This window comes from Ictalurus furcatus, chromosome 14 (genome assembly GCF_023375685.1).
Source record: "Ictalurus furcatus strain D&B chromosome 14, Billie_1.0, whole genome shotgun sequence".
NCBI classification, from domain to species: domain Eukaryota; kingdom Metazoa; phylum Chordata; class Actinopteri; order Siluriformes; family Ictaluridae; genus Ictalurus; species Ictalurus furcatus.
This window is the reverse complement of record NC_071268.1, coordinates 23956353-23984304: the sequence shown is the minus strand read 5'-3', so window position 1 is coordinate 23984304 and position 27952 is coordinate 23956353. Positions and strand designations below refer to the sequence as shown.

The 27952-nt window shown below is 40.6% G+C and overlaps 1 protein-coding gene across 1 annotated transcript; it reads right to left on the bottom strand.

Annotated features, from left to right (window-relative positions):
* Positions 1 to 188: 188 nt before the first annotated feature.
* Positions 189 to 27350, bottom strand: myo5ab (myosin VAb). The gene is made up of 40 exons (XM_053641811.1): positions 27144 to 27350; positions 26365 to 26475; positions 23967 to 24138; positions 23217 to 23361; positions 22713 to 22869; positions 22391 to 22534; positions 21143 to 21224; positions 20727 to 20834; positions 20500 to 20606; positions 18954 to 19219; positions 18733 to 18814; positions 18494 to 18634; positions 17423 to 17548; positions 17216 to 17299; positions 16959 to 17084; positions 16723 to 16820; positions 16501 to 16587; positions 15617 to 15725; positions 15293 to 15504; positions 15018 to 15174; positions 13661 to 13900; positions 13239 to 13433; positions 12805 to 12898; positions 11403 to 11551; positions 11130 to 11243; positions 9660 to 9797; positions 9102 to 9158; positions 8566 to 8778; positions 6978 to 7006; positions 6678 to 6758; positions 6344 to 6542; positions 6145 to 6238; positions 5575 to 5721; positions 5332 to 5486; positions 5053 to 5142; positions 3884 to 4034; positions 2495 to 2762; positions 2160 to 2334; positions 1991 to 2071; positions 189 to 1907 (listed from the first exon to the last, which is right to left on the bottom strand). Exons 1-40 carry the CDS (start codon positions 27168 to 27170, stop codon positions 1755 to 1757), a joined length of 5364 nt encoding a protein of 1787 aa, XP_053497786.1. The 5' UTR covers positions 27171 to 27350; the 3' UTR covers positions 189 to 1754.
* Positions 27351 to 27952: the final 602 nt, after the last annotated feature.

Below are 27952 nucleotides of genomic sequence, written 5' to 3'. Positions count from 1 at the left end.
AAATTTTTTTTGAGATGCACTTGTATCGTGTCAGGTTGTGTTGTGGTTGTGTAATATCTAAAAATGCTACACTTAAGGCATTTAAAAATCTAACCAAATAAAAAAAAATGTTTAAAATAAATAAATAAAGAGAGAGAGAGAGAGAGAGAGAGAGAGAGAGAGACTCAATAACTCAGAACAACAAATCAAGCACTTCATTTTTGTTTATTTTTACACAAGGAATTCTGTTGAATTAACATTTAAGTTGAAACAAGGTTTAAAAACTCCAACACAGCCTTGTTTTGATATAAAGTTTGATCTTTTCCATAATACTCTAATAATACAAATGCACATAGCAGAATTACAGACGTTACAACAAACTTCATTCAGTCACCGCTTTATCCTGGTAAGGGTCACGATGGATCCGGAGCCTATCCCAGGAATATTGGGTGTGAGGTAGGAATAAACCCTGGACAGGATGCCAGAGCATTACAAGGCACAATCGCACACACGATACGGACAACGTCGAAATGCCAATCAACCAACAGCGCATGTCTTCGGACTGGAGGAGGAAACCAGAGTACCTGGAGGAAACCCCCGAACCACGGGGAGAACATGAATCCTCTGTGCACACAGGGTGGAGGTGGGATTCGAACCCCCAACCCCTGGAGGTGCGAGCCAAACGTGCTAACCACTAAGCCACCGTGCCACTGTCGTCATACATTGTAACATTTAATAAACAATCATTAATAACTCTTGTTCAGAAACCGTTTTATCCTGGTCAGGGTCGCGGTGGATCCGGAGTCTACCCCGGTAACACTGGGTGAAAGGTGAGAGAATTTACCACGACTGGGAGGCCAGTCCATCACAGTGCACCATTCTCACACACACTCATCATACCAATCTAGTGTAGCCAATCCACCTAGTGGCATGTTTTCGGACTGTGGGAATACACCAGAGAACCTGAAGGAAACCCATAGAGAACGCATGAAACCCCACATACACGCTAACAAGAATTCAGGATCGATTCCAGGACCCAGCAATGCACCCTCGAAAGGCCTGGAATAAATATCCACCATGTAAAACATTTCATTTACTTCATTCTCACTACACAGCTTCAAGTACAGACACTATTCTTCTTTCGCATCTTGAAAAATAACGTAGAAAATAGAAATGAAATGACATTAAAACTAGAAGTAAACAAGCACAGAGCAAAGTAACACACTGCAAAGTACTGAAGCATAAAGTCCAAAAGTACGAGCTTTTATCCAGATATTATCGTACCAGTTACTCACTCAGGTGGTCCATCCACAGACCAGCATTATTATAAAGGGTTCATCAGTGTGCTTAAAATATTCTCAGTACTAAACATACTGCATGTAGCGTATTCATGAGGTACTTTCTGCACAGACCTGTAGCATTCATTAGCATTAAACAGTCAAGTGGACAAAAATGTCTTTAAGGTCTCGTTCTGGTGGCCTGTTTACATCCTCTTTGGAATAGATGGTGAAGAACTCTGAAGAAGTTGTTGATCAAATTAGCCATTTAATTACAATTAGTATCTTAAGATGTACGTTTTTACTTTTCTTATGCTTTGTCAAGTTTGAGGTAGTCAGTCAGGACTTTAAGTTCGTGCTGAAAAAAAGCACTGGGATAACCACTGTTGAACTGTGTTCTAATTTAGTTTTTTAATGTACTTTTTTTTTTCCCCTTCAGTGCAACGAACGTTTCCCTTGGGTGTCAGGTAAATTAAATGATGATGCTCCAGGTGGCTGTTAGAGCCTCATGAGGAAGCTGAGGTTGAGGCTTTGGGGGATCTGGAGGCTCTCTAGGGCCACAGGAGAAGGGTTAAACGGAAAACTGAATGGGAAGAGGACTTTGCTGTCCATGAGCAACTGAGGAGACTCCTGACGGTCCTTTAACAAAGCCTGTAGAGAGCAGACAGAAAAATTACAAACACAAATACGCAGCCACACAGACACTTGCACATACACACACACGCACATCTTACCTGTACAGATTTCATGAATGATGCAGATACTCTTTCCTCGAACTCATTGACTGGTGTGTACAGGTTGAGGATCTTCTCAATCTGTTGCAGGGAGAAAAAATAATCAAATTTGCATTTCTGCACAATGGAAGACTGGACATTTTACAACACTAAAAGAGTTTGAGTGCACCTGTGTGGCAGTGAGCGCTGTGCACATTGTGGCAATGGCCTCTGCATCTTCCTGATTCTTTTTCTTGATCTGCAGCAGCTGCGCAGCCTGGATCAGAGGCTCCAGCGTTTCCCTTACCCCGCCGCCCTGCACTCCCTTATCCATCAGCCACTCCTCCAGCTGACTCACATTATACCTGCACAAAGAAGCTTAATGATGTTCTTATCTCTGGAACACAAATACTGCTATCGCATTTACACAAAGCACTGCCCGTGGACAACAGATGAAGGCTCACATTAAGCCAAGAATTCTTCTACAAATGCAGCTGCTCTGTAGCGAGCCCTGGTGGCCAGTACCTGATCTGCAGCCCTTTGCTCCACGAGCACATGTCCTTGCGTAGGAGCAGGTTGTTGAGTGTAGTGGCACAGATGACGTAAAATTGTTGTTTGAGCACTTGTCTGATGAGTTCAGTGTCGTTGCCGTGCTGGAGCAGAGTGGAGTGGAATGAATCGAGCTGTTTCAACATGGACTCCAGCGTGAAGGAGCTGGAGGTACGCTTCCTCAACCCTGTGGGTTTGAGCCCCAACACACCAGGGATGGTGTCCTGCTCCAACATGGCCGCCACTGGAGATCAGAGAAACAGGCATGAGCAAGAAAATCAAGGATAGCAAAAAGGAAAAGAATCAATTCAATAAAGAGAGACAGAATAGTGAATGATATTGCATTAAGGAAAAACAGAAAAAAAAAAATTTAAGAGAAACACCAATGACACCAAATTTTGTTCCTGTTGTCACGGTCTTCTTTGCCACTGTGATGTAACCATCGGTGGGTCAACCATAAAGACCACATGTTGTTCTCAAATTCTTGATTCTGATTGGTCAGGTGGTGATTAATATTCTATAACAGCAGCTCTGACTATACTCCAGGTTGCAAGGCAAGTCACAGGTTTATATTAATGCATTAATTCAAACGTTTTTAGAACAGGTTCTATGAGTCGCCATCATATCTCACTCATGGAGACCTGTTCTGTAAACAATTTAAGACTAATAATAAATAAACGTAATGGTAATCGTTGATGCGACGAGGTTTTCCGTAAGGAGATGTTTATTTCTGGAAGTGTCTCCAGAGTCAGCCCATTTTGTAATGAGAGAGGCTGTTATTAGAATCACTGTTTATAGCTGCTATAAGATAAGTGCGAGTCTTAAAGTTTGACCCATCCATGAATACATCACAGTGGCAAAACTGTAAGGATTAACACAAACATAAAACATGCTGTTATAGGAAAATAATCAGTAACGTTCTCTTTATCACCCAGAAGTGGATTATTTTGCAGCACATCCCAGTGTGTTTTATTCCTCTTATACCACAGCATGATTACAATGTGTTTTACTAGGAACGTCATACATTTTAACCGTCATTTTCTTTGTCTTATCAACTTCGAGAGAGAGAGAAAGAAAGAAAGAGAGAGAGAGAGAGAGAGAGAGAGAGAGAGAGAGGATAAAGACAGGCTGGTGATGATACCACTGTTTATAACAGGAAATAACTATCTTGTTTAACACAACATTAAATGTAACTATAAACAAATCAAATGTAAATGTTAATTAGTAAACAGAAAATGTAACTACTGGCAAATTGCTGTGGTCTAAAAAGAATAAAACACTTGCTGTTATTGGAAAATAATCAACTTCAGGTTGGTAATGATGTTGGTAATGCATCACACCATTGAAGAGATACATGGCCCTAACCAATCATAGGCTGAAGGAGATCCTCCATGCATTTGATGAGCTGCTGGTAAATCTGGATGACCAGGTCACTCAGAGTCTGCCTGTAGTCAGTCAGGTCAAAGTTCAGCAGACACTGTTTGTTCTGCTGGGGAGTGTTGTATTTAGTGTAGACCTGAGAAAGGAGACACCCAAAGTCAAAGTTGAGAGATCATCTGTAAAATGTAGGGCTGCAACTAACGATTATTTTCATAATCGATTAATTGGCCGAGTATGCCCCCATATTACAAATATAAGCACTGATATAAAACATAAAATTGTAAAACTTTACATTAACACAACCGTTTGCCCAATTATATACACTACAAGCGCTCAAATACAGCTTATAATGACAATAAACTGGAATTAAACTAAATCTTTTAAGCAACTCGCACCAGTTTCCCCAAGCCCTTGCACACAGTGGAGTATTTTGGATATAAACATGTCTGTGCTCGTGCGTCACTGTCGTGCTTCCGTGCTACACAAGCTCCGCTTTGTGAAGTTTACAGGTTATAGTCTTCTATGCGGTATTTCATATAAAACGCTCCCTTGCCTTACGGCTCCGTCTGATGGAGACTGAGGTCATGTTGGGTATAAAAGGTAACGGGGACATAAACAATAAACAAGAAATGTATTTTCGTTGACTCTGGGTATTCTGCTAAAGCTAGCGGCGTTACATTACGTGCGTTTAACGTCACGTGCCATCGACTGGGAAACGGCTTATACTTCCGGTTAGTAAAATAAACGCCAGTGTTCCATTTGAAACGATACCGGCTCTCTAAAATTCATAGACTAATGTACTGGACTACATAATGCATAGTGTAAGTGTATAGTATGTCATTTGGGACACGACTTTAGTATTTTCTCTCGGATGCATGTTTTCGAAACAGAAGTAAAGTAGTGAGTAAACGCACCCCGTGCCCTGCGCAGACCGACTGATCGATAATGAGATTCGTTGACAATGATTTTGATAATTATTATCGATTAGTTGTTGCAGCTGTAGTAAAATGCAACAAGTACATGACACAGACACATATACATATATACATATACATATACATTACATATACATATACATATATATATATATATATATATATATATATATATATATATATACACACACACACATACATACACACACACACACACACCTCTTCTCCACTATACTGTTTCAGGCAGTGCAGGAAGCGGCAGGTGTTGGCCAACCAAAATGACACGGTATCAAAATCTCTGCTTCTTTTCTGCAAAGAAATCCCAGTTACAAATACATGTCCTATTTTAATCCTTATTGCACTAAAAACACCATCATAATCAATAACCAGCACCACGCCACCTTATCACAGATTACTATTCTACAACAGCACGTCCTGTCTATCATGTTTTATCCCTTACTGTAAATAACAGACTATTTTGCACTGTGGCAATCTCACCTTTAGGACATTCTTGATGCTGGTGATTGAGGAGTTGAGCAGCGTGCGGACTCTCTGGTCGTTGTTAGTGTAGTCAGCATGGCGGAGGCACATGAAGAGAATATAAGCTGGAAGGCCTGGGGTCAGGCTCACTGCAACCCCTCTGGGCTTTAGATCTAAGTCATAAATACAATCTGTTATGTTATTCAGCTTGTTCACCAACATAGATCGTTCAATTACTCCAGAGAATATACATTACATCACCTGTGATCAGGGTCCTAAAGAAATTGGCCTCGTCCTCCTTTCCGTACTCCAGCATTCCCTGACAATGCCGTTCTTTGCGCAGGATGCTCACCTCTGGCAGAACTTCACCCACTCTGTTTTCTGTACAAGGCTGATCCAAACAGGTATCTGAAGACACCAAAAACACACCTCAGTGAGACTTTAAGCACATTTTTAAAAAAACGCCACAGCTAAAAGATCACCAAAACATCCATCCATTCTCAGTACCGCTTATCCTACACAGGGTTACGGGGAGGCCGGAGCCTATCCCAGGGAACTCGGGGCACAAGGCATGGGACATCGCACAATCGCACACACATTCACACACTACGGTCAATTTGGAAATGCCAATCAACCAACAAAGCATGTCTTTGGACTGGGGAGGAGGAAACCCGGAGAAAACCTCTGACGCACGGTGAGAACATGCAAACTTCACGCACACAGGGCGGAGGCAGGATTCGAACCCCCAAGCCCTGGAGGTGCGAGGCAAATGTGCTAACCACTAAGCCAACGTGCTCCCCATCACCAAATGTTAAGACTGATTCCACTCACTGTCTGACTCCTCAAGCTTCCGCATGTAAATCTTCAGCTGTTTCTTCAGCTTGCGTGTGGTCTTTTCCTGCTTGTCCATTTGTTCCATGAGGTCCTGTATTCATTCAAAATATCCTTCATTAAGTTCTACTACAAACATCCGAACGTACAAAAGATGGCGGTTACGCTCTAAAAACAGTTCATCTGCTTCCGCACTCACCAGATTATGGCGGGTGAGGTGGCTGATCTCGTTCTGGAGGGCTGCGTTTACACGGCCGTCATGAGGCATATGTAACGTGTCGGAGATAAGATGCTGCTGCTGGTCTCGCTCCTCTGTCAGGACCTGCAGCTCTGCTCTCAGGGCCTCCAGCTCCTCCAAATGACTCTGTCTTTCAGCTTGCAGCTGAGACTCTAGCACCCTACATGCAAGAAAAAAGAAAGGAAGAAGAAAAGGAAAAAAACAAACAAACCGATGAGTGATACAAGTGGAGATCAATTAAAGTATGGATGCTTTTCTAAATATTACTGTACAAGTTTGCGTGCTTACGGCTCACCTGTTAGTTTCTTTCAATCCCTCGTATGCCATCCACAGCTCTCCATCCTCGTTCAGCTTGCAGAAATCTAGAGTAGGGGATCTGAGCACACACACAGCGAGAGAGAGAGAGAGAGAGAGAGAGAGAGAGAGAGAGACAGACAGACAGACAGAGAGAGAGAGAGAGAGAGAGACACCAGGACTTGAACAGGAAGGCATCCTCTAGAAAAACTCCTGCTAAACTAAAAACTATTAAACATTAAAACTATTGCAGACACTGAAGGCGGAGTACATGGGTGAAGAGGAGTGTGTGAAGAAATACCTGCTGGTGTTATTCTCCACTGCTGCTTCCTACAAGTGGATGGAAATATATGAATAAGCAACGTGTGTTTGTGAAGAGAAAGTAATGGTAATAATATGTAAGTAATAGTATGGACAACAGAGAATGGGACAAAGATGAGAAAGAGTTTTGGCTACAATTTTAAGGCTTCGCACAAATACAGGTTGTTTATTTAGCAAAGTATATCTGTAGGAATTTATTTTAAACGTGAATTTTTTTGTAAGGATGTCAATTCGATTTAAAATACTTCGCAGCCTTGCCTGGTAGAACGGCCAAGAGGGAAGTAACTGGAACTGTTATTCAGTGCGTATACATGGACAACAATAATGCAGTATTAACCCGATTAAGACGATACTCTGATTAAGAAACTACCATGTAAACAGCGATTTTTAATTACCTTAATCTGATAAAGGTCGTACTCGAAGTAAACACTAATGGAATTAAGACGTGTGGAGTACTCCTGTTTTAGTCGCATTATGGACGTGTATTACAGACATGTAAACACCTTAATCACATTATTAACGTTGTGTGGGAGTTTTCACCGCATTTTGCGACAGGACACGATCACACACGGCAGTGCTCAACATTTTACGATGAACAAGAGAGCACGGCTGCGTCCCAAACCTCATACTTGCCTACTATAGGCCTGTAGTGGGGAAAAATACATGTATCTCGGCTACTACATAGACGGTAACTACGCGGTTTGGGACACAGCCCACGGCTTCAAGCAGTCATCTATGTGCACGTACAGCGTGACAAATAATTAACCGCACTTAAAGCGTTCGTTAAAAAAATTTAATAAAAACACCCAAAACTGTATACGGTCCCATAACGAAGACGAACTATATGTCGATACGTGAAATTCTGGAGGGACGTCGGACGGCGTGGCGCGGTGACGTAATAACGTGTGCCGTTAATCTAATTATGTTCTATAACATGTAAAACGGGTACATGAAAGGAGTATTCTAAAAGCGACTCATGTAAACACCTTAATCACATTATTATCTTACTCAGAGTAAGGTCAATAATTAGATTACCGCTGTCCATGTAAACGTAGTCAGTGTTTGTTTTTACTGACGCTTGCGGATGGGCATGTAGTAACTTGCAAGGTTATTTAAATCTTCATATTTTATCTATCCATATTTCATCTTCAACTTTGATTCGATAAATATATTGTATTTATTAATAGTGTATTTATTTATTATCATTATAAAAGTATATCGCTTTATTTTAATATTAAGTCGGTGCAAACCCTTTCGTCCCTGAGCTGTTTGTACTGAAGGAAATGCACTGTACTGCCTGTATGTTCACTCTCTGGACTACAAAAGTGAGCTCCTGTAGTCTAATGGTAAAATTTATGCCTTTCAATTGTACAACTGTGAGTAAGCACCAGGCCCAGATTGACTAAAGTCTACTTCCACACAGATCAGTGATAGCCTTGGTTAAACATATCTGATGACTGAGCAGTAAAATCTCAAAATAAATAAATAAAATAAATTTAAAACATTTTTAAAAACCCATGCTGAACCTCAGCTCTACAGGTAAATGCAGCTCTATTTATGCACCATACCTTATACTTGAAGTCCGCGTGATTGACCAACTGAATGCGCAGCATAAGCACTTCCTCTTTGCGCATTTCCAGCTCCTCAGTAGTAGAGCTCAGCTGCTCCAGCAGCACTTTATAGGCTGTTGCCAATCTTGAGCCCTTCCCCGCAGTGAGAGACACACGCAGCTCGTTCAGATCCTTCTTCAGCCTTTTATTTGCTGACTCCAGCTCCTGTCGCTGGTAGGAGAAAGAGGTGGGTGGCGGAGAAGAAAAATGAGTGCATATATTTAATGTCAAAAAATAAAATGAAGCATTCTGCTACTATGATTTTACTCCTGGCTTGACTGAGGCACTTGCATGGAAACTGCTTCAGGGCAACAGTCCCAAATGGCAACTATAAAATCACTCTAATCATTATCATCAGATGTAATGATTAGCCATAATCATTACCGATATAAAATACAACATCCCTAAGGGACTCAAGTTTATTCACAGGAAACTGTTTAATTAAAAAATACATTTAAAAAAAAAGGAAGGTATTGTATTCTATATGGTTTTACCTTCTGGGCCTCATAGTCTCTCTCAGCTCCTAATGTTCTCCGACACTCATCCAGGTCCTGAATTAAAACACATAATGTACATCAACATTCCCTTTAAGCCTATACGTAGGTCTGGCCCTACCAGTTAACTGTAACAACTAGTTTCTTCGAGATGAAGCCCATGCCCGTGCAATTTCTCAACTCCTTAAAAACAATCGTTTTCAAACCAAGAGAGTAAGATTGGCTACGCTTTCTTGTAGGAGTTGGAGGGCTGGTCTACTCTCAGCCTCCTGTCAGTCACAGTGACATGAACCAAGCATGGGCATCTGTGAGCGTGTATATGTGGAAAAGTTGCAGTTAGCACTTCCCTTTGAGTGTGTTACTCTGCCACGTGGATTAGCACGAGCAGCAGGGCGAAAAAAGATGCAGTTGAAGTTTTACTGAAGTTTTACTGATATTACAGTATCGAAGTGGCCATCCCTATTAAAACTATTTCAGATTACAAACCATTTGAATTCAAACCCTCTAGAGAGCTTCAATTAAGTCTGGTCTCTCAGCCTGGTTCCAGTGTCTGCGTACCTTGGCGTGTTCCTGCTGGAGCTGCTCCTCTCTGGAATCCCACTCTCTCTGCAGGTTGATCTTCTCCTGCTCCAGCTCAGCAACTCGCTTCTGCAGCTTCAGCAGGAGAGCCACATCCACGCTTCCCTTTACCTCCTCCTGCAGCAGATAGCACAGACATGGGCTTGTGTAGCTGAGAAAGAGAGGCTTTCCGAAACGTGCTTTTCCTCAGTCTTTCGGCAACGGGCTGGACCGATCTATCCTTGGACGCGTGTTGATGTGCTACACATTCTGTTATCACTCACGACTGCAATGGCTTTCATGCAATGCACCTACAGCTGCAATAATTGGTCAAGATAAACACTGCCCATGTTAATCTGTGACTATATTTCCATAACGGACGTATACACTGTACTGAAAGTTTCCATTAATTACTACTCTGAGGGGGATTGAACATCTGTACCGTAGGTGTACAACAGTTCAACTGCAACAGTTTATAAGATGAAGCTAATAGTTGAATAGTTTATAAGCAGGAATCAGGTTAAATGTCCCAAATGACTTGATCTGATTCCATTTCCTTCTGAAACAGGAAGACTTGAGAGATTATTTTTGAGATACACCACACCCCTGTCGAATCAAAACAAACCAAGACAGTAGAACTAAATAGTCAACTAAATATGATGTATTTATTTACGCTTAGTGATGGGGAAGCGTGACTGCGTATAAAGACAAAATCGAATTAAAAGAGCCCCAAGTTGGTGAAACACCCCTGAAAAAATTCCACCCTCTTCAAAACCAATAAACTCCAAGCATTATTTGTACCAAGTTATGGCTGGAAAAGTGAATAGCGTGTAAGAAGACGCACAGCCAGAAAACACACAGACGAACCAGATGTGCTGATACTACTGCAACTAGCATGCTGCTACTGTAGAGTAGTAGTCCACACTGCACACAGTACTGCACACAGTACAGTAAAGGACATACATGTTCTAGAAAACATTTAATAGAATGATCACAATGTTATCTATCCATCCATTTTCCATACCGCTTATCCTACACAGGGTCGTGGGGAAGCCTGGAGACTATCCCAGAGAACTCGAGGAACACCCTAGACGGGGTAGCAACCCATCGCAGGGCACAATCACACACACACATTCACACACTACAGACAATGTGGAAATGCCAATCAGCCTACAACACATGTCTGTGGACTAGGAGAGGAACCCGGAGGAAACCCCCAAAGCACGTGGAGAACATGCAAACTCTGCTCACACTGGACAGGGCGCAAGATTCGAACCCCCAACCCCGGAGGTGCGAGGCAAACGTGCTAACCACTATATCTCTAGGGAATATCTCTAAAACTTTTTCACCCCTCAGATATAGCATCAAATCAGTGTCCATAACACTAAGGGACCGGAACAAAAACCCCTTAAACACCGATTTTGATTTCAGGTTCACTTTAAAATCCAAGCAGCGAAAACGGACACTTACCTCTTGAACCTGTATGCTGACCTCTGACCCTGTAAACTCAGAGCAATGAGTGTATTCTGATTCATTGCTGCTGAAAGCAGAGTCTTTTCTTAAGTGACCCAGTTTGGTGGTATACTGTGGGAGAAAATACGATCACGGGTTTGTTTTTTTAATTGATTAATTAATAATTTTTTTAAACTTCCATTACATTTCTTTCAACTGTATTTGGCCTGCTGAGATCGCAAGCGTATTAACTTTTTCAAATGTAAATATCTGTAAACACATAGCCCTTACTGGTGCAGCCTCTTGCTCTGATTTCAGATCAGCGTACTGGGCCTCCAGTTTGATGTGTTCAGTCAGAAGGTTCTGGTAGCGTGTACGCTCTCCATTAAGCTCCATCAGCAGATGCTCGGTGTATTCCTTATGGGCCTCCTGCAGCTGATCTATGAATATGTGTGTGTTTAGTAGAGATATAAAAAAAAATTTTTTTAAAGATAACGTGAAATCATTTAAAGACAAATCTAATCAATAATCAACATTTCCACTGAAGTGATGTTTTAATGAGTTTATTAATATTACTTCTTTTTTTTTTTTTTTTAAACTCACAGTCAGATTACAAGCACAGCTGCTCTCTTTATCTCCAATCCGAGAGCCAGGATTTTGTGTCTCTTGGAGAACGAAAGTGCTTCTTTATTGTTAGAAGTGATTGGCTACGATCTGTGCCAATTCCAGAAATGAGGGCGAGAGAATAGGTGCAGAAATTTTGTCCGTATTATAGATAACAAGCTGAGCTAGCTAGCTGACAGTACCACGTGTTAAGGAAAAAGAGTATGACCTGCGTTCCTGGTTAGAATCGTATAAATCATCGCGGTCATATTTTGCGGAAATATTCGTGCAATTTTACCCCGTACCTCTGAACTCTATTTAACTCTATTTTATTAAAATTTTTCTGGTCTTCCCATCTTATCATTTAGGAATAAACTACAAATATCAGTCAAAAGTGACATCGAAATCATATGTGAATTTCAAAAGGGGGGGGGGGGGTCCATTCTACACCTTAACGGTTAATAAATCATGCGTTTAGAAATGTCCTGAGCAGATCTTGTTTAAAATGTAAGTATCAGATGTATTTAGGCTTGTGTTAATCCTTTTAGTTGCATGCCTTGGCTGACAATACAAGTTATTTTCATGAGTCCTAAGTACAATCAATTATAGATATAATGACGGTATGATGTACACTCCTAGGGGGGGAGCCAAGCCCAAAATGGCCACATATTAAGCTTTTAATGGTCGTAACAACAAATAATTGGTCGGAAAATATGCAAGTATTAAACAAATGCACTCCTGAGACCTACTTTTGCTACAGTGAACTGTTTTGGGGAAAAGCTAGAAACAGGGAAATTTCACATATATAGTATTCTTGTACGCAAAATTTTTAAAAAAATGTTTGATGTCAAATTCAAACGAACACATGTCTGGGCATATAAAATTAAAATAAAAGTAAAAATGAATCAAATAAATAAAATAAAACAAAACATTTAAAGAAATCAAACTGAAAAGCGTTCCCACAGTAAGTTTAATTTGATCTGTTTGTTGAATTCTTGCTAATCTCCTGAACAACGTTTTGACGTTAAAACCATTAAAAGCGTAATATTTTGCCATTTTTGGGTTATTTTGCCCGGGAGTGTATACCTACCAGTAATCTGTTGGCTCTGTTCCTGGATCAGTCTGTTTAGCTCATCTTTCTCACACTTCAGCAGACAGTTTGTCTCTTTCAGCTCAGCAAGCATCTGAATTACCAGCGGAAACAAGACTTTATTACTTTTTTTTTTACTTACCGCTGATTTTATTTCAAGTGCTCTTTTTCAGGAATCAAGCAGAATAAAATAAAACAAGACCGAGGAAGTGCCAGAAATGACGTTTGTTAAACCAACCGGAAGAACTAGAATGTTTGCTTGGTAAGCCTTCACTGAGATGAAGAAGGAGCCTAAAGATATCGCTCCTATATATATATATATATATATATATATTATTTACACTGATATAAAACCTCTATTACTGCTCACCTTAACAACTGGGAGTATTGTAGAGTAATGTAAACATACAGATTCTTCCTAGAGTGCCTCCCACCTTTCTGTTCCTTTCCAGTTCATGCCGGGTCAATCCCAGCTCCTGTTCCAGAGCGGACACCTGGCCACGAAAACGACGGGATTCTTCCTCCACCTCGTGCAGAGTTTCTAGCTGGGTGCGTAATTTATCCATCTCTGCCATGCTCCATCTCTCAACTGCACACAAGCGCTCCGACAGCTCCTTGTTCTCTTTATGCTGGAGATTCATTTATCCACACACACACACACACACACACACACACACACATTTCATTACTCTCCACAGCAACGTACAGAAGAAGGAAATGAATGAATCTGGTTTAAAAGTGAACCAGCATCAGTGGACCTTATAGCAATGGTACAGGCCTTGTTTTGGTTAATATTCCCTGTTTAAAAAAAAATATATATATATATATATATATTTTTTTTTAAAAACGTCCATACCTGCTCATCCAGTTTCCTCTGTAGCTGCATTATCTTGTTCTCCATGCCTACGTTGAGCTTCTTGTAGTGCTCGACTGAACGTGCCTGCACCTTGAGTCTCTTGAGCTCTCGTCGAGCCAGCGTTCGGCGCACACAGCACTGCAGATACACCACAGCCTGCACAGAGCGTCTGTAGTGCAGCCGTGCTAGCCATCCACGCACCCAGCGCTGAACCACCACCACTTTCTGCTCATACAGGAGCTGAGCAGGACACACAAAAACACAAGGTGTATAGATCAGACCCAAGTTTTTAAGTGTGCAGTGCTTTCGATCAAAAATAAATAAATAAAAATCAACAAAATATATTCAAGTACGTTCAAATGCAGAGTTTAGACATTTATAACTGGATTCTCAATACTCTTTTTTCATCAGTGATCCAAACTAGCATGCACTTATTTGGTAGGGAGGGAGGGGGAGGCGGGGGGCTGGCATTAGCGGGGAGTTTGTGGTATGCTCGGCCAGTCCATACAGGATTTCGCAGAGGTCTTTTTGTGATTGTTGCGGCCAGAAATGCTTGACTTTGCTGCAGGTTTTTTCCAAATTTGCGATGCAATTTTGTTCTTTTGTGCTTTTTTTTTTTCGTGCAGAAAACTACTTGAATTGGCCAAACTGCAACTGCAGGTAAAAAAATTTCCGCAATCATGAATCGAAGACAGCTTTGTCCGAATGCGCATTGGTGATGACGTCACACGGCGCGTCTTGGCCCAAATGTTCAGAAAATCTGCGGTAATTTAGAGAGAAGAAAAAAAACGCAATCTCCTGCGAATATTTTCTTGAATTTGCGCTCATTTCTGCGACCGCAAAATCCTGGAGGGATTTATGCGATGCTATGCACACACCTAAAGTTAAACATTACTTTCTTGTCTGTGAGGAACGCCCTGTTTGAGGAACCCATACATAGATAGCAAGGTTTTAGACTTTACCGGTGTGTCCATGTTTTTTCCAGAAAGATTTCACAGACAAGATTAAAAAGTAAATATAAACATTTCCATGTTGTCTTGAGCTTCTTAAAGTATTGAGGTTATAAACAGAAAAAGACACTACAGTTTTGGCCAAAACCTGTTTTTTGTTCATTCTTGGCTGTTTTAAAGAATTTCGCCACAGTGACGTACGATTTCCCAGACCTCAACACAAACTCTAGAGTTTGCGGGTTTATGGACTTTTGTTAGAAGGCTACAACCATTCAAAAAGTCAAAACGTTAGTACGAGAGCGCTAGGAAGTACGAGAGCTCATCAAATAAAATCCTAATTCTACGTCTAAGCACACACAGATTGAATTTCTGCAGTTAACTTTTATAGCATGAAGCGAACTCCATACCTGTCTATGTCGCAGTCTGGCTCCATGTCCACGAAGCAGGCGTTGAAGAAGCACTGCGGCTGCTCGTTTCCGCTTATAAAGTCGAAGGGCTGCATACCTTCGCTGGTACTTCTGAATGATCACAGCCGCCTTGGTTCTCCTCAGGGACTTACACAAGCTGAGGAGAACGAACAGAATAATGTCAGCAGTCCAGAAATTGCAGCTAACTTAACACTGGGTAGAGATTTGTAGCATCCTCAGCCTTTTATAATATAACACAGACGCTGTGCACTCACGCCCGAGCCTGGTGTCCGCGTGTGTATCTCTGCACGGTGACTGCAGCTCTGCGCAGACGCAGGTATTTCTTGCGGGCGAGCCAGCATCGGATGGTCTTCTGGATCCGCACACAAGCCACGCGGAGTTTATCGGCCCGCAGTTTCTCCAAATATGCCACCTGCCCTGCCCGGAAGAAGATCTTAGTTTTCCCAAACTGGTACTTATCTGGGTCCTGAAGAGAAAGAAATTGTCAGGTACAAGACTTGCTATTATAACCTAATGAAAAACAAAGCCTGTAATGTTAACATTTAACGTGCCACTCGGAGCATGAAGAATCGAGGTACCTGTATCAGCTGTGCTAGAACATTCTGGCAGGTTAACTTCATGTCTGACAGCACATCCTTCTGCTTCATCAGAACTCGGTACCGACTGAAAAACTCCTGATAAGTCCACCTGAAAAAGAGCAAACGAATCGTACGATCGAAGAACGTACAGCCCGTTTAAAGTCTCGGGAAAGCGAATAATGTACAAATTGAGACGCTTCTCACCACTTTATTTATTCATTTGTCTTTTACAATTTTTTTTTTTTATCCTCTGTCATCTTGTACCAAATACATGAAGAATTTTTAAACGTGTTGATTTTAGATATTATTATTTTGTTAGTCATCCTTGAAAATGACCTTCAAAAATAATGAGAACATGGGTTAGAGGCGTTCTGGTCCACCGAATTATAGAGTGATTACAGAAGACAAAGTTTGCTCGATTGCTTTGGCTGGTTGAGTTGACAAGTCTCGAGAGACTGTACAAGCACATACAAGGTTCAATTTAATTAATAAATAGGGTTTTTTTTCTTTTTTAAAAAAGCAACATCAACATACTCTTAAAATAGACTTCAAACAGGAAAGAAGAAGTTCGAAGAAAAACTATATCAGAACTTTGACCTTGCTGTGACCTTGACCCTGTTTGGCTCGATTCCAAAAACGAATCCGTTCATCTGCAGGTCACGGTGATAATTTCATATAAATCCTACAAATATTCAAAACACTTCTTCTCAAGATATTACGCTAAAGAGAACCGAGGACGGATGCACGGACGGACGGACAGACAGACTGACAACCCCCGAAAAACATCAGGACTAGACACTTTTCAATGCAAGAGGAGAAATTTAGGTAAAATACACACAGACGTTAAAAAGTCACCGATTATTAATCATTTTGAAGAGACAGACCTGGATGGAAAGCCTGCTGCTGAAATGCGGATGGTCTCCAGTACACCACATGCCCTCAACTGCTGCACTGCTCTAATGGGGTTCATTCTAAAGAGAGAGAGAGAGAGAGAGAGAGGGACATATATTAGATATATAGCGTACAAGAATATGTACTAAGAATATGAAACAAGAATAAGGCTTTTTTAAAATTATATATCCAAGATGAAAGTCCAAGCTACTAACACAAAAGGAGTTTTCTGGTCGTTGGGCTTTATGCAGCGTACATAGTGAGGAGTTGTGACATTTAAAGTGTCCATGAGTAACTGCAAAGAGTTTCGGAACTAAAAGGAGGAGAAGATACAGAAAGAATAATGCTCTGGCAAGAAACACTATGGTGGTCAGCCAGAGAAGAGTGTACTTAACAAAGGAAGTTTTATAAAAACAAAGCAAAGCATCAGTAAAAGGGTCATCCCACATACCTGCAGTCCAACAGATTTCTTGTGCTCTCTGAAAGACTGGCCCACTGGCGTCATTTTTGTGCGAGTTGAGGCTACTTTGTCTGGAGCTTTTTCCTCTTCCTGAAAGAGCTCCAGCAGCAAAGCAAACTAAAAAATGTGCATGGGAAGGCAGACACTTTTTTAACATGGGAAGACTCAAAGAACACTTTTACACATTCATCTCGAGGTCAAGTCACCTCAAGTGGTGTATTTTTCCACTGTTTCTGGGATGGACAAACCTTACTCGATTTCAGCACATTTATCTGTTCCTCATTCACCATGTCTTTGTTTTTCTCCAGAAAACCCTCACACTGATACTCCACCTGAGGCAGAATCAAACAGAAAGAGCCATACAGATAAATCAGTTTTTACAAAAATAGTATTATAAACTCTTAAAAAGGCCATTATGAAAAAAAAAATTGTGCCATTTCTGAAACATCACATACTCTGTCTGCAAAATGATGGATGATGAAGGCCTTGTTGGACATGCGTGGTTTGTCAAAGTGATCACTCTTCTTCAGGTGGGTGTTATAGAGCTTTTGTGCCCATGAAGCAACTGATCCTTTTGGCATCTGAGGGTTTTGTGGCAGGTTAAGAAATAAAAACAGACACAATAAAGTGAAATGACACTATGTATCCATCTGTGTAGGTATTTCACTGAACCTGAAGAAAACTTATACATGCAACACATGCAATAAAACCAATGAACAAATCACGGATGGACGGATGAATAGGTGAGCAAATGGGTGAGTGGGCGAATGTTTGGGACGGTGGACATGTGCATGGAGAGGTGAATGTATGGGTGGGTGTTTGGGAGGATGGATGATTGGACAGATGGAGGGAAGGATGGATGGATGGATGGATGGTGAATTGGGTGGTTGAATGGATGGATGAATAGGTGAGCAAATGGGTGAGTGGGCAAATGGTTGGGAGGGTGGACATGTGCATGGTGAGGTGAATGTATGGGTGGGTGTTTGGGAGGATGGATGATTGGACAGATGGAGGGAAGGATGGATGGATGGATGGTGAATTGGGTGGTTGAATGGATGGATGAATAGGTGAGCAAATGGGTGAGTGGGCAAATGGTTGGAAGGGTGGACATGTGCATGGTGAGGTGAATGTATGGGTGGGTGTTTGGGAGGATGGATGATTGGACAGATGGAGGGATGGATGGATGGGCATGTGGGCATATGGATGGGCAGAGAGATGGATGGACAGACAGATGGCTGAATGTAGGGCTGCATGAATGGTTCGGTGGGCGGATGGATAAGTAGCTGGGTGGATAGATGGGTGGGTTGGTTATAAGGAAGGTTAAGATGAATGGATAGATGGATGGATGATGAATGTGGTGGTTGAATGGATGGATGCAGGGCTGCAAGAATAGGTCAGTGAGCAAATGATTGGATGGATGGATGGATGGATAGATGGTTGAGTTGGTTAAGGAAGGTTAAGATGGAAGGATTGATTGGATAGATAGATGGAAGGATATGAGAATATGAATAAGAGCACATACTTACCATGCACTCCTCATCAAGTAGATCCAGCACTCCCATCTTGGCCTCAATCAGGTTAATACATGGCTTATTGTCATAGAAATCAATCAGAGTCCATGGAATCTTCTCTTTTAAGTATTCCTCTTGCTCCAGTTTGAACACGTGCTTTGGTTAAGCAATAATACAAAAAGGCTTTGGGTGTTTTGGACATAGCATATGCCTTTGTTGATGCAAAGACCAGGGTGTAAATGCAACACTCTTACCATGTTAAACTGCTGTTGGAGTTTTTCATTAGCGTAGTTAATACAAAACTGCTCAAAGCTGTTTATTTCAAACGTTTCAAACCTGAACACACAAAGTACATGATATAACAGCAGTACGGCTGCACTACATTACCTGTAACAACACAATTCTTGTGAAAAGCCTGCCCATACAATTTTAAAAGGTTACTAATGTAACCATGTGCAGTAAATCCTTTACTTACCCATAGATGTCCAGCACCCCAATGAACGAGTGCTGCTTGTTAGATGAATGCAGAGCCTTATTGATCTGACTAATTATCCATGTAAAAAGCTTGGCATACATGTACTTAGCCAAGGCATCACGGCCATCCACCGCCTCCGTTTTGGCCAGAGGCTTACTGAAGCTTTCTGTAGCAGTCTTCAGTTTTTTATGACACAACCAATGGGCCATGGCCTTAGGAGACACCATCAGCAGATCACAGAATATACCCAGGTGACTGTTTTCAGCCTGAAATCAATATACAGGAAACAGTCAAATAACCTCTCTGGAAGTATTGGAACAGCAGGTTCAGTCCTATTGTTTTCGCTATATATTGAAGACATTTGGGTTTGACATCAAAAGATGAATACGAGACCATAGATCAGAATTTCAGCTTTAATTTAACATCTTATATGACATTCGGTCAATATACCAAATAGGATGGATTTGGAAAACCCAGACGAAGTCCAAACAGACATGGAGAGAACATGTGAAACTCCACACAAACAGTAGCTGCGTTTACATGGACAACAATAATCCCACTCTTAATCCGATGAAGACCATACTCTAATTAAGAAACTACCATGTAAACAGCAATTTTTACTGACCTTAATCTAATTAAGGTCATAATCGAAGTAAGCAATAATCTAATTAAGACAGGTGGAGTACTCCTGTTTTAGTCGCATTATGGACGTGTAGTAGTGACATGTAAACACCTTAATCACATTATGAACGTCGTGTGGGAGTTTTCACTGCATTTTGCGACAGGACACGATCACACACGGCAGTTTTACGGCGAACAAGAGAGTTCGGCTGTGTCCCAAATCGCATACTTTCCTACCATAGGCCTGTAGTGGGGAAAAATACATGTATCTCGGCTACTATATAGACGGTAACTACGCGATTTGGGACACACCCACCGCTTCAAGCAGTTGTCTATTAGCACGTACAGCATGACAAATAATTAACTGCACTTAAAGCGTTCGTAAAAAAAATAAATAAAAACACCCAAAACTGTATACGGTTCCATAACGAAGACGAACTGTATGTCGATACGTGAAATTCTGGAGGGACGTCGGACGGCGTGGCGCGGTGACGTAATGAAGCGGGCTGTTAATCTAATTATGTTCTAAAACATGTAAAACAGGAACATGACAGGAGTATTCTAAAAGCGACTCATGTAAACACCTTAATCACATTATTATCTTACTCAGATTAAGGTCGATAATTAGATTACCGCTGTCCATGTAAACGTAGTCAGTAACATGAGCTCAGGTCTGAACTATGTAAAGGCACAACTGCAATGCTAGCATCAATCCTTGATAGCAAGAATGAAAAAAAATGCACAGACCACTTTACTGTAGTAAATCTATTGTTCACTCACAATGTGAGACCAATTCCATGTCAGTTAAACCGGAAAACTAAGCACACGGCCTGAAGGGAGAAAACCTCAGCTTCATCTCTGTGCACTGAATGAAGTTCCGCTGTGTTCGCCTTGCAGTGGTATTATCTCATTATCTCATACTCACTGAGACGCTGCAGTTTCCAGAGCCTTTCCCGGTCATCTCTACATTGCCCAGGTGAAGAATGGCAGCCAGGATTTGGAACAAATCCAATTGTTGACTTTCACGAATACCTGTGATAGAGATTAAAACCGTTAATAACACAGTGAATCAATATCTCACAACACTATTTCCAACCCCCTCTCTCTCTCTCTCATAAGAACAGACACAAAATCAAAATATAGCCATTTTACCCAGAAGTGAGAAAGCCCTCCGAGTGACTTGCATTTCCTGAGCGTCATCCACTCCGTCTATGGCAGGACTTTTGCCTTGATTAGTGCAGTGAAACTCAGCTGCGCTGCCTTCAAACACAGAGTGATTACACTGAGGCATGGCACAATGAAACCGGTAATAGAAATCAGCCTAATAATTCTACAACAGAAAATGCAGTTATCGTATAATCATGGAGGAATGGTGCTGGCAATGACACCTACAGCCTCCTAAAAAAGGTGACTAAGATTAGATCAACTGAAAATATTAATAGCTGTCACACCCACAGTTGCGACTGCTATAAATATTTTCCTTTTTGAGACCTGAGTGAACCGGGATGTTCTTGAATCAAACTCTTAAATTTTAAATGTATATAAAATCAATCAAACATGAGTTATACCTAACTGCAGAGCTTTGAATTCAGGTAAATGGGCAGAGGCACACAGCTGGTAGAAGACGTGATAGTTGCGCTCTTCTTTTGCCTGAAATGAGGAATATACAGTAGACATGACTTGTTTGTACATGACACAGATGGAACTGTAACCATCACTTGTGTGGAATTCAACAATCACAATTGTCGGCGTTTCGTTTTAGTTTATACACTCACCTGCCACTTTATTAGGAACACCGGTACATTCATGCAGTTATCTAAATCAGCCAATCATGTGGCAGCAGCAGCACGATGCATAAACTCATGCAGATACAGGTCAAGAGCATCAGTTAACGTTCACATCAAACATCAGAATGGGGAAAGACTCAGATTCACCCAAACTGGACAGCTGAAGACTGGGAAAAACTGCCCCCACTGTGCCATATAAATAAACACACGCTCTTCTCCTGTGTTACCTTGGTCTTGTAAAGAGTCTAGTGATATTATTTTATGTGAATTTGAGCCATTTTAGATCTAATGTCCATTAAAATGTGCTATGTACCAATATTGCCTACTCCTACAACACATGGTTGACTGGAGTGTACAATGTAGTGGTAGCATTAACCCTTTATACCAAGAATAAACGAGCACAGCCACTTTACTGTAGTAAAATCTGATCTGTGCACTGAATGAAGCTCAGCTGTTATCTCACTCGTACTCTGCAGTTTCCTGAGCCTTTCCCAGACATCTCTATATTGCCCAGGTGAAGAATGGCAGACAGGATTTGGAACAAATCCAATTGCTGGCTTTTGTTTGACCCGTATCTGAATGATTTTATGCATTGTGCTGCTGCCTCATGATTGGCTGATTGGATAACTGCATGAATGTGCAGGTGTACAGGTGGTCCTATTAAAGTGGTCAATATTAGAGGTTGCAGTCTTAGTATTTATAATACAGCTGCAGAGATTTTAACAAGTGTGCTGCAAGCAGCAGTTGGGAGGAAATTTGTAATGAATTAACAGAGGCGTTTCCTGCTACGCAATTACGTTCGAGTAATTCACTTTCCTTTCACTCTGTATTTTTCGAAATCCGTTACTTCATTTCTGCAAAATATTTCGTCCTACCTAAACTGAGGGATTTCCTAAAAACTAAAACAGCCAGCAAGGTGCCTGACTCACTAACACTGAGAAGAAGCGGAGAGAAGTCAGAACGTTTGAGGGAGAGAAAAAATTAGTAAGATTAGTAAGTAATTAGTACAAATTTAAGTAAAGCGGTGACCTGAAACACAACTCGGGACTTCTCCAGCAGGTACGTCCTCACGTTAGCCCCAGTGATGTGGTAATTCCTATCGAATCCAATCTCAATGTATTTCCCAAAGCGACTGCTGTTGTCATTCCTGGTTGTCTTCGCATTTCCAATTGCCTGGTTAAATATAAAGGTATTAGGCACATTTAGAAAACTTTTACAAGATGGGATACATTTATAACACAATATTCTCGGTTCACATTAAATTATACTATGAAATTCCACATCATTATGCGCTCTTGTTTGGCAACTTTGGTAAAAACTGACTGAAATGAATGAACAAATTGAAGAATACCTCCATTATAGGGCTGGATGCCAGCACTTTTTCCTCCACACTGGTCTCTGTAGAGGAGCCGCTGACTGTGGCAAAGTAGCGCATGGAGTATTTAGCGGATACGGTCTTCCCTGCTCCAGACTCTCCACTCACTATGATGGACTGATTCCTCTCATCTCTTACAGGAGAACAAAGAGAAATGGTCATCCAGTCATCCCGGATATCCTAGATTTAGCTAGTGGCCTAGTAATGTAGACTCTCTTTTCCCAGAAAGAAAAAATAGGCCTAATTATACAGTAGAACTGCTGGTATGAAGACATGTTGATTACACTTCATCTTCAGTCTTCTAATCAATCATTAGATTTTTGTTTTTGTTGAGTTCCTGGGTTGGTGGATGTAAACAGCTATTCTAAGCAGACTTGTTGAAAAGAACTGGCTGCAAGTGGAATTTCTATAGGCTAAAGACAACGAATGGAATATGATGAGATCTGTAAGGAGAAAGAGTACAAAAGGTGATGTACATACCGAGCCATCTGTTTGTACGCCTCCTCAGCAACAGCGAAAATGTGTGGGTCCATGTCCCCCATGTTCTGGCCACTGTATGCATTGATGATGTCTGCTCCATAGATTGGCAGGGTCTCATAAGGATTGATAGCCACCAGGATGATTCCTAAAAAGAACCTGACATTTCACTCAACGGTATTCAACTGCACTAAGATAGCACCAAGTATCAGTTTTGCCGATTAATTAATCTTCACTGTAAAACTGATCGGTTTTGCCGATTAATCCGCACCGATAACTGATTACTGGGACTATGGGCAAAAATCCACACCGATAGTTTTCCCCAGTTACGGGAGCGGCTAAGAAGGGTCTGCTGTCGTTATACAGTACGAGAGCGGCCTCTAGAGGCGAAATAAAAACCCCTGACAAATTTTGTTGTATTATTTAAAGTGTTTTTGATTCATTTTGGAGGTCTCCGATTTTTTATCTGTTATTTGGAGTGTTACTTTTAACTTTTTATTTTGTTTAGTTTGGATGTACGCTACCAGTAAACACATTCATTCTTTATTTTTATTTTTCCCCCCAACATTTTATAATAAAATACCTATTACACTAAACAAGTACACTAAACATGTCTGGATACTAGAAGGCTTTGTAGCATGACATCCACAGCTAGAGTGTATAATGACTTAACTCCAAAGTCTACAGTTCACACAGTTTAAGCGCACGTGGCTCACGTGATATCCCACTGATATCAGTGACTGAATGACTCACCGCAGTAGGTGTAGATAAGCTTTGAGTCGATGAATCTGATGCGCAGGTTGTGCAGCACTGCCGGTTCGTGCAAGTAGCTCAGAGCTGTGAGGTCGTTCTCGCCCACCAGGATGTCTGGGTTACGGAGGGGAGGCAGGGCGCTGCTTTTGGGGTCTAATTTATATTCCAACTCCTTGGCAAAATGGAGGAATTAAAGTGAATAGCATGTCAGTAATAATCATGAAAAATGTTTGTGTGTTAATATATATATATATATTTTTTTTTAAGTTGATATGGGTGAGGGAATTGACACTCAAGCTTGTCTTATGTTGTGACTCCAGACGCATGCCTTTCATGTGCAGGTGCAGTTTATTGGAGAAGACACAACATGGTTTCTCTATGAGCAGCACATCTGCAGCACTTTAAAGATGAAGTACAAAAACCCCTTATTTTCTTTATTCTAGTATTTTAAGATTATTACGAGTTACACTGTACCGAGTATGAGACAACACTTTCTCCATCTCAAATTATACTGTATGATGATAGAAGATCCTCTAATGATAGACCTGCGATTAAAGAAAATAACTGCATGTTACGCTTACATCATCGGCCAGCGTGATGCAGGATCCTGATGCCCAGAAAATGGAGCGTAAACAGAAACAGTCTTCAAAGTGAGCTCATGGTAATAAGGATATACAGTATTTTCTATCGGTTAGCATGTTTTGTTTACGTTTTGCCGTTGTGACTACCATGTTTGTAGCCTACGTTCACGTAATCCTAGAAAAGGTCACAATGGCACTAAATTGGCCACCGGATCGGTAAGACCACCATCTCATCTCACAACCAAAGAATTCTTGTGGGATTTTGACAGCAAAATCAAGCCAAATATTCAGAATAGGTCACGATTTCTTTTCTGCTCCTCATGACACTTGTTGTTGTCACTCGCTGATGTTTTTGTTGTTGTTGTAGTCACAATTCCAGGACACAATGAATCATAGCATGGATAGACACACCTAATTAAAACTAATCCTCCATTACAACTCTTCGGTGTTGTCTAATATACAGTGATGTCCAAAATTCTGAGAGCACGAGTGAAAATTCTTTTTTAATTTAATACAAATAATTATCAGTACAAAGGATATTATTGACAGCGACTTGAGTAAAAAGGAGAATCTTTTAAAAAGAATTTACATGAATTTCGGGGTTTCTTAGTATTTGGTACGTCCCCTTTTTTTTTGCTTTAAGGACAGTGTGTTCTCGAGCTCCACGAGTCTGTGCAAAACCTTATGATCCATTTTAGATCAAAAACCCTCGGAGTGTCGTCTGAACACGTGCTTCAATAGAAGAGCTCAGACATGAGGAACATCTGACCTTTTGTACAAATCAGTTAATATGGTCAATATTACACAGTCACTTATATTTAGATAGGGACTTAGAAATAGTGCATATTAAATATTTAAGATATTAATTTTAAATCTCAAAATTCTTAAAAAAAAAAAAAAAATTAATTAAATAAATTGCAGATTTTCAATGTGATCTCAGAGTTTTGGACTCCGCTGTATATATAAAGCTAGACGTAGCTCTCGGCTTGCCTGTAGTACGTATGCGTGGGTTTTTATCAAGCGCAGAAATGTCACACTGTCGAACACACAAGATCAGTGACCAGAAAACTGATCTCATTTACAACCCATAAAAGTGGGGACACTGCGTAAAATGTAAATATGAACAGAATGCAATGATTTGCAAATCTTATAAACCCATATGTTATTCACAACAGAACATAGAAAACATTTAAAATGTTTAAACTGAGGAAATGTACCATTTTAAGGAAAAATATAAGGTAATTTTGAATTTGACAGCCGCAACACGTCTCAAAAAAAGTTGGGACAGGGTAACAAGGGCTGGAAAAGTTAGTGTTAGTAAAAAGAGACACCTGGAGGTTAATTGGGAACAGGTCAGTAATATGATTGGGTATAAAACGAGTATCTTAGAGAGGCAGAGTCTCTTAGAAGTAAAGATGGGCAGAGGTTCACCAATCTGTGAAAAACCGCGTCTACGATTTTGCACTCAAGTCTCCATCAGTGAAGAGTTGAATAATGAATTTCCTGGTTACACAATTGCACTTTTTGACCAGTTACAGAAGAGAATTGTTTATAAATCGCACTATCCCGTGTCCCCCAGATGAAGTTGGGCTCCTTTTGGAGTCTAGTTCCTCTCCAGGTTTTTTCCTCATGTCGTCTCAGGACGTTTTTCCTTGCCACCATCGCCTCTGCCTTGCTCATTAGAGATACATTTATAAAATTTAAAATTGATATATATCTGTAAAGCTGCATTCTGACATTGTGTCCATTGTTAAAAGTGTAATAGAAATAAAATTGAACTGAATTGCAACGATTATTAAAAAAATTTTTTAAATCACCTTGCCATCCTCGAGCTGCAGCTGTACAGCAGTGTCTCCTGCTCTGTAGTCCTTGGTCAGCTCTGCAGATTTCCAAACCTCTTGAGAGTCTGGGATCCAAACGCGGGCGCACTGAAAAGGATCAGGAAGCTGTTAAACATCTCAGATCGAGGCAGTTGAAGAGAAGGGAAGGGAATGGAAATATCATTAACAGGCATCCTTGCTGAAAACAACACAATAGAAACCATCACAGAAATTCTAAATGGTATGGTTTCCACTACAAATACCACCACAAACCATCAGCTAACCATTACTGGTCCTTAATGGTATCCACTAGACATAACATGCAACCAAAAGAAGACAGAAAATGACCAGTACAGTTTCCATTTAAACAAATACAATTCCCATTACAACCATTAAAACCATTCTATGAAGGTTTATATTGTTTTTGTTTGTTTGTTTTCCCAGTAGAGAGGAGCTGTGCTCGTCTGGCCTCCATCATGTGCTTTATTGAAGACTTGATCTGTTTAGGGTTGAAGCTTGTAAGTGCATCCTTGAGTGATTTCACAGTCATCAGGAAATTACAAAAATGATGAGGACGCTGGAAACCCTTCCGCGTTTAGCCCCAGAGACATTTCAAACAAAAACACAACTTATAAAGCAGCTTTGATCTCATACAACAAACCACTCCGCTGCTGTAAAAGTAACACACGCCATTACACCACGAGCTGAGCTGTGATAAAGTAACTTTTCCTGACTCTGATACACTTTTCATCTCAGTGTGAAGTGAAGTCAATTACCTTTGTGTAGAGAGACGCCGCTTCCATGACGCTTTGTTTACAAATAAACTTTCTTCAAAGACAAACAGACAGACTAACAAGCTGACAAACGCAGACATCAACATCTGCCAACTTCTAAAGTAGTCCTCCGATGCTTTAAGGACCGCATGAGAGCTGATGTAGATGTGAGATTAAAGGATCTGGCAGTACAAGTCGTGCCGGTCTGAACGCTTTCGCCCTCTAGAGGTGAAGAAAGGTAACGTCCCGACGTCCACCATTAAACCGCACTAAACAGTATGTGCACTAAATAGTACGCGACGGTTAGTACTGATACTGCAGCAGTACTGTTTACTCATACTGTTTAGTACACTAGTATGTGACTTTTTCTAAGGCGCTGATTGATGGGATTTATGTCATGTAAGTCTTACATTCAGGGAGTGTTTCTCAAACAGAGACAAAATAATCAGCAGAAACATTTATTTATATTCTGTACTTAACTATATGTACTTAATTTACACTGTACTTAATTTTTATACTGTACTTAACTATATGTACTTAATTTACACTCTACTTAATGTATATACTGTACTTAACAATATGTACTTAATTTACACTCTACTTAATGTATATACTGTACTTAACAATATGTACTTAATTTACACTCTACTTAATTTATATACTGTACTTAACTATATGTACTTAATTTACACTCTACTTAATTTATATACTGTACTTAACTATATGTACTTAATTTACACTCTACTTAATTTATATACTGTACTTAACTATATGTACTTAATTTACACGCTACTTAATTTATATACTGTACT

Excerpts from the sequence above, each read along its gene's own strand:
- myo5ab (XM_053641811.1), bottom strand. The coding sequence starts at position 27,170 with ATGGAAGCGGCGTCTCTCTACACAAAG. Across the intron at positions 23,362-23,966 it reads GCTTATCTACACCTACTGCG|GAATCATCCTGGTGGCTATC; the intron begins GTGAGTCATTCA and ends GGTTCTTTTTAG. Across the intron at positions 18,815-18,953 it reads GGGGTGCTGGACATCTATGG|GTTTGAAACGTTTGAAATAA; the intron begins GTAAGTAAAGGA and ends TTGTGTGTTCAG.